This window comes from Mytilus edulis, chromosome 11 (assembly GCF_963676685.1).
Source record: "Mytilus edulis chromosome 11, xbMytEdul2.2, whole genome shotgun sequence".
Lineage (NCBI taxonomy): Eukaryota > Metazoa > Mollusca > Bivalvia > Mytilida > Mytilidae > Mytilus > Mytilus edulis.
This window is the reverse complement of record NC_092354.1, coordinates 11535368-11548977: the sequence shown is the minus strand read 5'-3', so window position 1 is coordinate 11548977 and position 13610 is coordinate 11535368. Positions and strand designations below refer to the sequence as shown.

Sequence of the window (13610 nt, the reverse complement as noted above, 5' to 3'; positions counted from 1 at the left end):
TTTTTTTTAAATATACGTATGAAAGATGAGCAACACTCATTCTAATAGTCTCACGCTTAAAATGTTATCAAAGTAATATTCTTTGGACAGCTCAAATTCATACAGCCATGCATATTGTATGACTTCGATAGGAGAGAGCATTTAATTTATTAGTTACATAGTAGTGTGCTAGTGACCTAATACGATATATATGGGATTAGTAAATTCCATATGGAGTGAGAGCGAAGTTCAGAATGTTTGTTATAACAGTTTTAGTTTAAACCAACGTCTATCAAAGCATGACTGCATTGCATGACTATCAGATTCGATGATACATAGTTGATATGATTAAAATGTTAAAAAAAAACAACGAAATATTGTTTGTCGTGGCCTAATGACAAACTCGTGTTAGAGTAATAATGAAGTAGTTAGATATTTTATTGTCGGTATTTCAAGACAACATTTAATTGAAAATTGTCATATATTCTAGCATAAAGACGGCTATAACAAAGACATATCGAACGGAAATAAATAATTTCTAGCTAGAAGCGTCACGTGATTAACGAATTGTGATTAAGACGGTCCCTTTTTATAGATTCGTTTTTTTAACATTTTACAACCATTTTAGCACAATACGAACAGTTCCACTTCAAATCAACCTCCAGGAAATTTATTTCATAAATGATCTCAGTCAGCTTGGTGTTTTTGATAATAAAACTGATGTGCATACAAAGAAAATAAAGATATCAGTTATTTATTGTAAAATCTGTTTCCTTTTAAAGCTTTAATAACTGAATTATGAGAAATAACAACAGTGTGTAATGCACTTTAATGAACAAACGTGCTTCTTTTCAGCAATAGTGTTTTTCCTCATCGTAAACTTCGCCGAAGAGTTATTTGTCTATAGAATATGTACCATAATCATAACGAGGTTCTAAAGGTTTCAATTGGAAGAAAACGGGTCGACAGTGTTTGATTTTCCTACAAATTTTCTTTTCTTTATTTGGTTGCCCATTTTATCTTTAGTCTTTACTTTGGTGACCCATTTTTTTCTATTCTGCAAATCCAACGTTCCTTTCTTGTTGTAAATGTAAGGACGTGCACGTGCACAAATCGTTATAATTATGTTTAGGCATTTCGGAGTTCCTCATACCAGATATATTACATTATCTCTAAAGTTGAAATAAAACCACAAAAACAAGTACTTTTTATAGATCAAACATAAAAAAAATCCCCAAAAAACAATCAAAAAAGAAATAAAAGTCTTCTCTAGAATGTTGCACGATTGTTGTATTAAATCTGGCTTAAATGTTGATTTTTCCTGCAATGCAAAAGAAAATAGTTCCATCTTCAATTTCAATGCAGGACTACATGTACCACAATCGATTATTCCCTGAATTTTTAGCTTTTTCGATGCGGATAATAATTACATTCTTCCCCGTGTCGACAGCAGATATGTTTGTACAGAAATTTTACGTACATTGTTGGAAATTATAATAATAGATACATGTTATTACAAATTTAGAAAAAAGCAGGAAGAAAACAAGGCCGAGTTGTTTTCCTGTTTTGTCGATAGTATTATTTTTTTAATAAACAAGTGAGTACATTAATTTAGGGGTAAATATTGGCCAACAATTCGGTATATAGCAGCTTACAGCATTGGCCAATTTTCAAGTCGATACTCGATGTAATAGAGAGCGCGAGATCACTGAGGCGTTTAAAACAAATTAGAACATTAAGTTAAGTGATCGACTTCCCATATCTCTAAATACATTCTTATTTTAAAACAAGGGAATTTATTCAGTAGAATTAAAGGCAGTTATGGATTGAATCGTAAGGAAATATAATTTTTTTCTTTTGTTTTTATTGATATTCACGATTGTTCTGTCAGAAGATTTTGAATTCTTGCTCCTTAGAGATATGTTACCACTTGTTTCAATGCTAACCCGATTCTATTAAAGCTTCGATGCTTCTTAATCAGAAACGTCAAATTAAAACTTTCAAAAGGTTCAGATTTGAAATAGGAAGCGTAATTGCTCATTGTTATATCTAATTTCTAATAATTTAATTACAAGATTCGAATTTCGTATTGTTTATAATTAAAGAAAACAACCTGAATAAAAAGAATATATCAAAGAGATAATGGACAGAAAAATGACTTTCGAGATAATAATATGTATTATAGTTACATTTTTGTAAATACTACATGATCCGAATGATTTAGCAATATCTGAAAACCAGATACAAACAGTATAAATATACGATTGAAAATTTCCGGTAATTGCTTTGTTGTGTTCTACGTAAAATAATACTTGACAAAACACATTCCTACTAATTAAGGTTCTCATTCTGTATTGTTTATTTTATTATGGCCATCTTTTCTACAGTCATTATTTGTTTGCCGATTATACTCTATTCTTTACATTTTCACCCCTCCCTTTTTTATCTCTTTTCTTTTAATTTAGTGCTTATAAAAAAGAAGATGTGGTATGATTGCCAATGAGACAACTGTCCACAAGAGACCAACATGACACAGACATTAACAACTATAGGTCACCATACGGCCTTCAACAATGAGCAAAGCCCATACCGCATAGTCAGCTATAAAATGCCCCGATAAGACAATGTAAAACAATTCAAACGAGAAAACTAACGGCCTTATTTATATAAAAAAATGAAAAAACAAATATGTAACCCATATGTAACACATAAAACAAACGACAACCACTGAATTACAGATTCCTGATTTGGACAGGCACATACTTAAATAAAGTGGCGGGGTTAAACATGTTAGCGGGATCCCAACCCTCCCCCTAACCTGGGACAGTGGTATAACAGTACAACAAAGTCTGTCAGTTTTTCTCTCATTTCATTCTATAAGTCCATTTTTCTTATTTGGTAAGCCTCTTTTCAGTATACATTTTATTGAAGTGCAAATACGATGGAATTTGAAATGAAGTGAATTATTAAATTTCTTTCTCATAAATTTTTACTCTTTTTTTTTACAAAATTTTTTTACTCTACATGGAAAAAATATAATAATAGTTGTACGTTTTAATTATTTGGACATTCAACTCCGCGTATAACACCCCATTACCAACCGTTAACCTAACACGATTCAAAAAGTACTCAGTACTGAATAACCATTTTATAGACAGGACAACTCGAAGCTACAACCCACACAGAGGTTTGTATTCAAATTGATTTAATAATGGATTTCCTCTTGTTTTTTTCTCTCTAATAATAAATTTGTTTATGAGTGATTTTGTTACCAAATTTTAACAATTTAAGCGTATTATTATTGTACGTACTGCAATAACAAATACGAGTCGAAATTGTCTTGATGGGGGGGGTCTTTCATATCTGTATCCTTAAATTCATTTTGGTAAATTTTCTGTATTCTTTAAAATTTGGAAGCCATAATTCTCTATTCTTTATATTTAAACACCCCAAAATTTTCTCTGTCCCTTTTTCGTTGCGATATATTTTTCACTTTTTGCCTAGCATTCAATGTACTGTTTACCCCGTCAAGACCCTCCGATTTTCTAGCTATTTCTGACCTTATAGTACGGCGTTTTTGATTCGCTTTTTCCGAACTTACAGTTATGCGGCGTTTTTTATTCGCCTTTTCCGGGAATTTCAAAGATTATGGATAATTTTCTCACTCCAATTCATATCTTTTTGGCGAATTTCCTTTCAAAAATACGTTGCTGGACACTACAACATGTTTGGTGTATGCTTTTTGACATATCTCCCAGAATACACCAGTCAGTGTCGGAAACGGCGAATTGTGCTTTTATATGTATTGTCATCATGAGTTTGATAAACGCATTCGTCGTTCAAAGCCCTACAAATTACTATTTTGAGAAAATTAAAAACTACCAAGAGATACATTCCTTGTTTGTGCCGCCTGGTGAAGTGACGCTTCATCATATATAAAACGTAAGTTTCTGACCTTAATCAATTGAGATGTTATCTATATTATTGTCATATTTTGTTTATCCAGACATAATAAGAAATTTGATGTATGCAATTATACCACAAATCTGACAAAAAAAAATCACACGGTAAATAGTGACTGTTACACAGTTCATTGATATTTAGTGTTAGTTGATATAAGTCGTACATTTAAAATTTGATTGTGAAAATCATGCAAGGTTACACTCAGCATAACTTTTGGAAGCAACTTTGAAATTTATTTAATGATGGTGAAAGTCAATTAATTTTTGTTCTGATATCGTGACTTTTTTGTACACAAAAATATTTTCGTTTCTCCTAAAGACAAAAAGCTATAATCATTATTCTCCGTTTTAATTTTTATGAATTCAGAAAATGAACGTATACATATTCGCACATAATTATTATAACTATAGTTAAATTGTATACCTTAACTCAAAAAAAGAAAGAAAGAAGAAAAACCGTTTCATATTGGTATTATATGAATTTATTTTTTTTATCAGAAATTGTTTATTCCGTTACATCTAATAGAATATAAATGGAAAATAGAATTTATGTCAAACATCACTTTGCGCACATGAAAACACTCAAACGCAAATGAAAAACACTTGTATTGCTATTTTTCATCCCGAAGTTAACCCCCCCCCCCCCCCCCCCCTAAAATTAAAAAAATACAAAATATTTAAAAACATACCTTCAAATCTAATTAAATTTGTTAAAAGCTTACCTGTAAATCCTAATGTACAACTTATTAAGATGACAACTTGTAAAATATATCTTCCCATTGTTACAGTAAAAAAAACGTCACAGTTCTGCAGAATGTAAATGTCCAGTTAAAATAAAGTTTTCTTAAATTTCGTTGACTTCAGTTGTATATTTTCAAATGCATAATGTACTGTGTTCGAAAAACTATAATTTTAAGCAAATTTATTCAGTAAAATGTCGCCCCCGCTGGTGCTAGTACTGTAATACACCTTTATCTTTCACTAATGATTTAATAAAATTATTGTACTTTATTTAATTGGTTACATTTAAGCGTAATAAAAGGAGTGACTCCCAATCTGATTGGCATTGCTGCTGATGTAAAACCAATTTTGATTGGTCGTCTTTGTTTAATCTCGGAGGAAACGTAGTTTGACGTGATTTTTACAGCATAGGTAAATCGCTACTTGAATTTTATGTAGGATGTTATCGAGTTGCAAATCTTCCCTTTTTTAACTTTAATTTGGTAACTGTGATGAAATCTATGACTAGGATAAATCAATTCTTTATTACATAGCGCGGAAAATATGTCGTTCATTACAATATTAATGTATGAGCATTTTTATTGGATTTGACGTACTGTAGAAATATTCCAGATAATTTGAAACCACATGACTTTTGAGAGAAACTTAATTGTTAGAAATACACTTAGTATTTACTAGGAAGCGGCGCATTATTAAATGAACACACTTGAGACTTTGTAAATTTCAGTTATATACATTTTTTTACTAATTATTCTTATTTTTCGTGGGCCGTCAAAGTAGGTGCAATAAAACAAGTGACATACTTCGAATTCTTTCTGGCACACGAAGCGTTTGAAATTTATCCAAGTTCAAATTCTTATTTAGAATTAACATCTCTGTGCGTTAAAGATCGGAAACCGGCAAGTGTCGGTGCAGTTTTATTATTACGTCACTATTACGACTAAGTAACGATATTACGACTTAGACAATTCGTTATAACGACTTTGACAATTCGTTGTTACAACTTAGAAAATTCGTTATTACGACTTAGACAACTCGTTATAAAGACTAGTAAATTCATCCAAAGAAATCTCAGCCTTCAATTTTTTTGAATATTTGTATCATTACAGTAAAACCAAGATTCCCGAAACGTCTCTTAGATCAGTAAATTAACTATGTGTTTTACGATTATTGTTACTGGACACAGGATATGTCTTTCATCCTACCCACGAGGGCCTCCCGCGGTTCTGTATGTAAAATATATAATTAAAGGATAGTTATATATGCGAGGTTAAGCATATCGTGAAACAATATGAGAAACAATTAAACAAAGTACTTTCAAAAGTTCATTATCCACTAAAGTATTCGAAAATACAAGTACATGTTTCTATTTTGACGCGACATATCGTTACTATTTCAACGGTGATCTGCGCATGTCAATATGGTATTTCTGAATCTTTCAGTTATCCAAAACGAAGTTCAATGGCCTTTTATATAAAAAAATAGTTCTATATTGTTTGCAGTCTAATATCGTGATTTCAAACTGAAACAAAAACTGATAATTTCACAAGTGAAATAAATCCTTTAATTTCATTTCTCTGACGTCATACAGCAATTGGTGTCAGGGTTGTAAATGACAATGCATTAAACCGAAACGAGACGCAAAGAAAAATATATATAATAGTTACTTAATCGTCTACTTATTTACTCTGTAAGTTGATGTTGTAAAAAGAAAATTCCTGACCAAATAGAAGGATACATAGTTCATTTATTAAAAGGGCTCTTCACGGTTAGTTCGGCTATATTGGATAGGGGGCAGATTTTCATAATGAAGGTAAAAATGGTCTGAAAAATACGGGAGAACATCATTAAAACAGAGCAGTTGCTTGGAAACACACATAGGATTTCCCATACTTTCATACTATTTCCACCTCTTTCTAAAAAATCTGCCTCCTATCCAATATGGCCGAACTAACCGTGAAGAGCCCTATTCATACATGGGCAACACGCATTCGCGAATCTTTCGTCGGTGATCGACAAAATTCTGCGTGAACTCTATATCTTGAGAATCGTTATGAATTTAACGTTTATACTTGACATGTATATTAGGGAACTACCATTTGATTTTTATGGGGGGGGGGGGGGGGGGGCTAGGATGAAATTTGAAAAAAATAGGCAGGACAGTAGGTTTGAGTAAAAAAAAAGGCAGGATGAGACACTTTGCAAAAAAAGAAGACAGGTAGACAATTTAGGTAAAAAAAGTCAGGATGAACTAATAAAAAAAAGGCAGGACCGAATAGAGTGAAAAATAAAAAGCAGGACAGAGATTACAACTAAAAAAAAATGCAGGACAAACTTTTTCATCCTAGCCCCCCATAAAAATCAAATGGTAGCTCCCTTAGGCCTCGCTGTGAATGACTATGGTAAACAATTTGTATCTTTACCGTAGTACACGGAGTTGTCAACTGAAGCCACAGTTTTTGATCTTGACCTTTGACCTAGTAATTCACAGCGAGGCCTACAGAGATGGCTCCAATCTCAATGATGTCTTGTAAGCAATTATTCCACATCTTCTTATTATTTAGCACTGAAAAACATTGAGTTTCATTGCTATTTTTTTTAGCTTTAAACGCTATAAATAAGTATCTTTGATATTCATATTTCACTTAGCTTCATTATCTTAACGAGTGTTAACCAGTATGAGAACACATTTAAAGGGAAAGGTATCAGACGCCTTTGATCCCGTCATATTTTGTCATCTGAATGACGTCATATTCATTAAAAAAAATATCATCTGGCTTAACTTGTTAAGTTTGTAACAAAATAACCCAATAAAACATTAGAAATGTATGATCTGTCTTTTAATCAAATCACGGAATGCATTCCTATTCTTCTATTTGAAAGAACTTTTTTCCTATTAAAAGAAATTACCTTTTAAATGTTAACAAACAATATTTCTTCTAACCAAATAATAAATGTATTGAACAATCTATCATTTAACCAAATCACTGAATGTGTTCTATCATACCGTATGAAAGAATTATCGAACGATTTCAAAGTTATAATAAAAATTATGAATTAAGTTGTTCTTTTGATTATTTAACTTTAACACTTAATTTTGACAATGAAAATTTCAAGTAGAACGGTCGTGCATGATTAACTGCGGTCATATGTTATGACGTTGCAAAATTACATCTTTCATTAAAGAATTGAATACTTCTTTTTGTAAGTTTATTGGGGTGTAAAAGCGTTGACCGAAGTACATTTTGTATGAAGCGCGCTTCATTCTAAAAATGTGCCGGCACCGTCAACGCTTTTACAACCCTATGAAGTAACAAAAAGAAGCATTCAATACTTATAATTACATATTTTTTTTATCTAGGATCATGAAAAAACGAATTTTATCAATTTTTTATTTAAACACCTGTGCACTTTATTGTCGGACCTCGTGTTATCATGAATGCTAAGTTTTATTGTGTAATGCAATTGCTTAAGGAATAATACGTGATGTCCAGTTAGCCAATCAGAATAACGTATTATTATGAAACAAACATCTGATGTAATTATTAACTTAAAAAGTAAAATCACAACAATGCTGAACTCAGAGGAAAATCTAATCGGAAAGTCCATAATGACATGGCAAAATCAAATGACAAAACACATCAACAACTTCCTTCTATTCAAATATCTTAGGAATTCGGATTTCATTTTGTTTTCTTTAATATAGCAGTTTCTTAGTACTGTGTCCATTTCAAAGCTTTCTTGTACATTGCGTCTACATATTGGTACTATATCGAACTAGTCTACATATTGGTACTATATCGAACTAGTCTACATATTGGTACTATATCGAACTAGTATACATATTGGTACTATATCGAACTAGTCTACGTATTGGTACTTATATCGAACTAGTCTACATATTGGTACGGTATCGAACTAGTCTACAAATATTACACTGCGTTTTGTATACCATTCATTATTAAAAAAAATTAAAACAACACCAAGCGTTTTTGTGGATTCACCTTATCATCGATTTGTTCATAATTATAAATTAACTATTAACAAAACTTTGAATTTTTGAAAAACTAAGGCTTTTTTACCTCAGGAATAGATTACCTAAGCTGTATTTGGTAAAACTTTTTAGAGTTTTTGGTCCTCAATGCTCTTCAACTTCGTACTTTATTTGGCCTTTTAAACATTTTTTGATTCGAGCGTCACTGATGAGTCTTATGTAGACGAAACGCGCGTCTAGGGTAAATATAAAATTTTAATCCTGGTATTATCATCATAGGAGATTCACTTGTTGTCGAGTATCGAGTTGCGAGTTACGAAAGTCGAGTTGCGAGTTACGATAGCACAATACAAAGATGTTTCATCCCCAATCAGACATCTTTAAACTGATGTAATTCCACTCATCTTTCTTTAAATTTTATAAATGATTCAATGAAGTTTGCAACATCAATTCATAAGAGACCACTAAATTCAATTGGGTATAGCATTTGTTCTATTGATGAATACTATACTTTGAAAAATAAAGCGGCTGGATGATCGAGACTAGTTCAAAAGTATAAATAAAAAAGTAAAATCAGCCGGCAAGTCGGATAAAAATATATTCATACTTAGATAATGAACTTTCAGTTTATTGGCTGATTGTTGTTTGTTACACAATTTGTCATCTAGTGTAAGAACAATAATGTCTTTAGTTGGTATGGATGATAACTTTCAACAAATGCTAAAATTTGATGTTAATAGCGTCAGAAACAATCTTATGGATATATGTGCAACAAAATGGCATACAAACTTATCTAACTTTCCGAAACTTCGTACATATAGAACTTTTAAATCTACACATTGAACAGAAACATATGTTAGACAAAATTTAAAACGTAAAGAAAGATCGGTACTGGCCCAGTTTAGATGTGGCATTCTTCCGCTAAGATTAGAAACAGGACGTTTTGTTGATGAGCCAGAATACCAACGGATATGTAGAATGTGCGACTCCGGACATGTTGAAAATGAACTACACTTTCTGATTGAATGCCAATTTTACAATGGACTACGTAATCAATTATTCTCTAGACTTAGTGAAACCGTATCATATTTGAATAACAGTGAAAAGTTAAATTTATTATTGTCAGAATATCATCGAAAAACAGCTCGATACTTATAACATTCATTAACAAAACGCAGACAAAACTTATATTTAAATAATTAACATGTATATAAAATTCCTGATGACAATCTGAATTAATACTATAGTATCTATTTGAAGTGACTTATAGGTCCATTGGGCCGGGTGTAATTTAATTGATATATTTCAATATTGTACATAATTTGTTATACACAATGTCACTATAATAAACATATTTGTATTTGTATTGTATTGTACACATCCATTCAAAATAGTCCCATTGGCAGTGTTAAAACAACATAAAAAGTATTTCCAGTTCCAATGGCAGGGAAAGACTTATCAATTCCAGGTACTTTCCTTTGTAATTTTAGTTGCCCCACAAGTATTTACAAAATTAATTAAAGTCCCAGCAAGTTTTCTAAGACGACTCGGTATTCGTCCATGTGTTTACAGTGGCGATACTTTAATAATGAACCAAATCAAAAGAGAAATGTCAACTAGAAGCACAACTAACTGTAATGCTTTTCCCAAGTTAAGATAAGTTCAAATAAACGGACAGAAATAATTTTTGTCCCATCTAAAAAAATGCCTTTTCTATGATTTTTAGTGAACTCGGTAGATATGGAAAGTCTATAATTGTTTTCATCCAACCGTCGTAATCATCCAAACAGATGCTAGCAATGTTGGATGGGGAGCAGTAAAGAACGAAGTGTTCGTAGGGGTCCTTGGTTACAATAAAAAAAAAATACCATGTAAACACCCTTGAGGTAATAGCATGACTCATGCAGTCAAATCTTTTTTAAAAGACAGACATCATTTACAGGTGTTGTTTTAGACAGACATCATAACAACAATGACTTATATCAACAAAAAGGGGGACTGTGTCCAAAGTTTGAAACAAACTAGCCCTAGAGCTTTGAACATGCTGTCTCCAAAAAAGACAAAGTGCTAAAAGCATATTTCATCCCAGGTCGAGAAAATCTGATTGCAGGTTGAAAGTCCAGACATCATTTAGACTCTAGCAATTGGAAACTTCATTAAAATGATTTCAATTCTTTTATAAGAAAGACAATGGTCTGCAACTTAGATCTTTCTGCAGATCGTTCCAACACTCAACTCAAAACATACAAACGTAAGCTGGCTTCCCGATCCAGGAGCATCAGCGTGAAATGCTCTGTTGCAACCTTGGGCAAGTTTCAAGGCTTATGCCCTCCTTTCTGCTTGGTAGCCAAATGCCTGAAGAAGATCAACGCAGAGAAAACAACTGTATTGTTGGTAACTCCTGCTTGGAGGGCATAGCAATAGTAAGCAATATTGCTGGAAATGTTATTTCAACACCCAATTATGTTACCAACATTTCCACCTCTGCTACAGTCGCATCAAAACAAGTCATTTCAACTAGTCGGGTGGCTTTGTCTCAGGAGATAATATTGAACAATGTCAATATCAGAGGAGTTAAAAAAATTCTTTTGCTCATCTCCCGGGGGAAAGAGACTCAGAAATTTTACGATTCGGCCAGACATAAGTGGGTTAGCTGGTGTGTGGAAAGGGAAGTTAAATCCTTTCAGTACTTCTAAGTGCTGTTCTAGATTTTTTGGCATTGATGTTCCGAAAGGCTTTTCAATACAGAACAGTTATTGTCCATATGACTATATTATCCTCTATTCTTCCTCATATTGATGGTCAACCAGTGGGACAGACACTCTGAATATAACAAAATAATGCAGGGCATTTTGAGGGAAACTCCATCTCAACCTAAATATCAAGAAATGTGTGACATTGATATTGTTCTGAACTTTCCCATTTCTCAGTTTGTTAATCCGGATGTGGACCTTAAAACATTAACCAATTATTTAAGAAATATCTGCTTCGAAAAGATCTTCTGAAATTGCTAGACTTAATATAAGATTTATGCAAATACACAATGAAGTTCCTGGTTTTTATCTTGCCTGCGACGAATGTCACAGAAAGCGAGACGTGATAATTGTATTTCCGGTGATGGCGAAGATTACGACAGCGTCAACAGTTGTCTCGTTTTCTGCTTAAGCTAGGTTGATAGGAAATACTTGAGATATATCACTATATCAACTATTGATTTGCATTACTATTTCTGTATGTGTTGCATTGTCGTTTGGTTTTTTGTTGCAATTCAGTACTAGTGTTTCTGTTGTTTCGTTGTTTTTCTCATATAGTTGATGTGTTTCCCACAGTTTTCGTTTGTAACCCGGATTTGTTTTGTCTCTCAATTGGTTTATGACTTTCGAACAGCGATATACTACTGTTGCCTTTATTTGAGGTCATTGTTTAGCGACTTAGAATTAACTAGCCATTATACGTCATAATAACTTAGAAGGTATAAAATTACAATTTCCTTTATAACTAACAGTGTCGTACACTACATATAATATCAACCTGGGTCAGGCAGGTAATTCGTCTTGAATAAATTGGTAAACAGTCGACGTAATAAAGGTAGGTTACTTTGGCTATGTAGAGATAACTGACAAGAAAGAAGGTACAGAGAAAACTGATAAAAAAAAATTCAAAGATAGCTGCCGAAAGCTAACTGAAAACTGTCGTGCGAGAAAAGGAGAAAACTTGGCGGAGAAAAAAGTACCTGCCAAGAAAACAAAGACAACTGACGAGAGAAAATTTGTAACTGACGCAAAAAAAGAAAATGCTCATAGAAGAAAGAGAATTAACGAGCGATGATAGAAGGAGATTGACGTGGAAATAATAATTACTGCTGAATGAAGATGACCGACCTGCGTGAAAAGAAAGAAAATGACGGAGAAACAGTTCAAAATTGAAAGAAGAAAAGAAATTGGTGAGCGAGAGAAACGAAATTAAATTTATCGGAAAAGAAAGATTTCTTAAGAGAGAAAAAGACAACTGACGAGTGAGAAAAGTGAAAGAAGGACATTAACAAGAAAAGAAAGATTGCTCTTGAGATAAGAAGAAAATTGAAGGGAATAGTAACGTTACTTCAAAGAGAACAAAGAAACCTGGCGAGCCAGATAAGAAGGAAAGTGAAGAGAAACAAATCGTTACCTCGGAAGGAACAAAGGAAAATGGCGAGTGTGATAAGAAGGAAAGTGAAGGGGAAAGAAACGTTACTTCGGAAAGAACAAAGGAAACTGGCGAAAGTGATAAGGAGGAACGTAAAATGAAAAGAAACGTTACTACAGAGAGAACAAAAGAAAATGGCGAGCGTGATAAGAAGGAAAATGAAATGAAAAGAAACGTTTCTACAGAGAGAACAAAGGAAACTGGAGAGCGAGAAAAGAAGGAAAGTGAAGGGAAACGAAACATTACTACAGAGAGAACAAAGAATACTGGCGAGAGTGATAAGAATGAAAGTGAAGGGGAAAGAAACGTTTTCTGAGAGAACAAAGAAAACTGGCGAGCGAGAAAAGAAAGAAAGTGAAGGGAAAAGAAACGTTTACGGAAAGAACAAAGGAAACTGGTGAGCGAGAAAAGAAAGAAAGTGAAGGGGAAAGAAACGTTACTACAGAGAGAACAAAGAATACTGGCGAGCGAGAAAAGAAAGAAACTACCGAGAGAAATTTGGAAACTGACTGGTAAAGAAAAAATACAAACAAACAGGAAAAGAGGTAGACTAAGAAAAAAGATTGAATTTGTAGAGAATGAGAGACAAAAACGGAAATATGACAACAAAAATGAAACTGACGAGAGAAGAAAGCAAAATTACGAGGAAAGATGTAAATACGAGAGAACGAGTATAATGACGAGCAAAACTGAACTGACGGGAAAAGAAAAAATCAGCTGAGAAAAAAGGTAACTGGCGGGAAAATAAT

The 13610-nt window shown here is 32.8% G+C and overlaps 2 protein-coding genes across 2 annotated transcripts in view; one reads left to right on the top strand and one right to left on the bottom strand.

Moving 5' to 3' along the window:
- The window catches only part of LOC139494754 (uncharacterized), a 36579-nt gene extending 31607 nt beyond the window's left edge, over window positions 1–4972 (bottom strand). Inside the window, exon 1 of the mRNA XM_071282954.1 lies at window positions 4664–4972. Coding sequence (XP_071139055.1) covers window positions 4664–4721 — 58 coding nt within the window. The 5' untranslated portion in view covers window positions 4722–4972. The remainder of the gene's footprint in view (window positions 1–4663) is intronic.
- Window positions 4973–11027: 6055 nt separating this feature from the next.
- Window positions 11028–13177, top strand: LOC139493980 (nucleolar protein 58-like). The gene is made up of 2 exons (XM_071282149.1): window positions 11028–11099; window positions 12785–13177. The coding sequence occupies exons 1-2, from the start codon at window positions 11028–11030 to the stop codon at window positions 13175–13177; spliced, it is 465 nt and encodes a 154-aa protein (XP_071138250.1).
- Window positions 13178–13610: the final 433 nt, after the last annotated feature.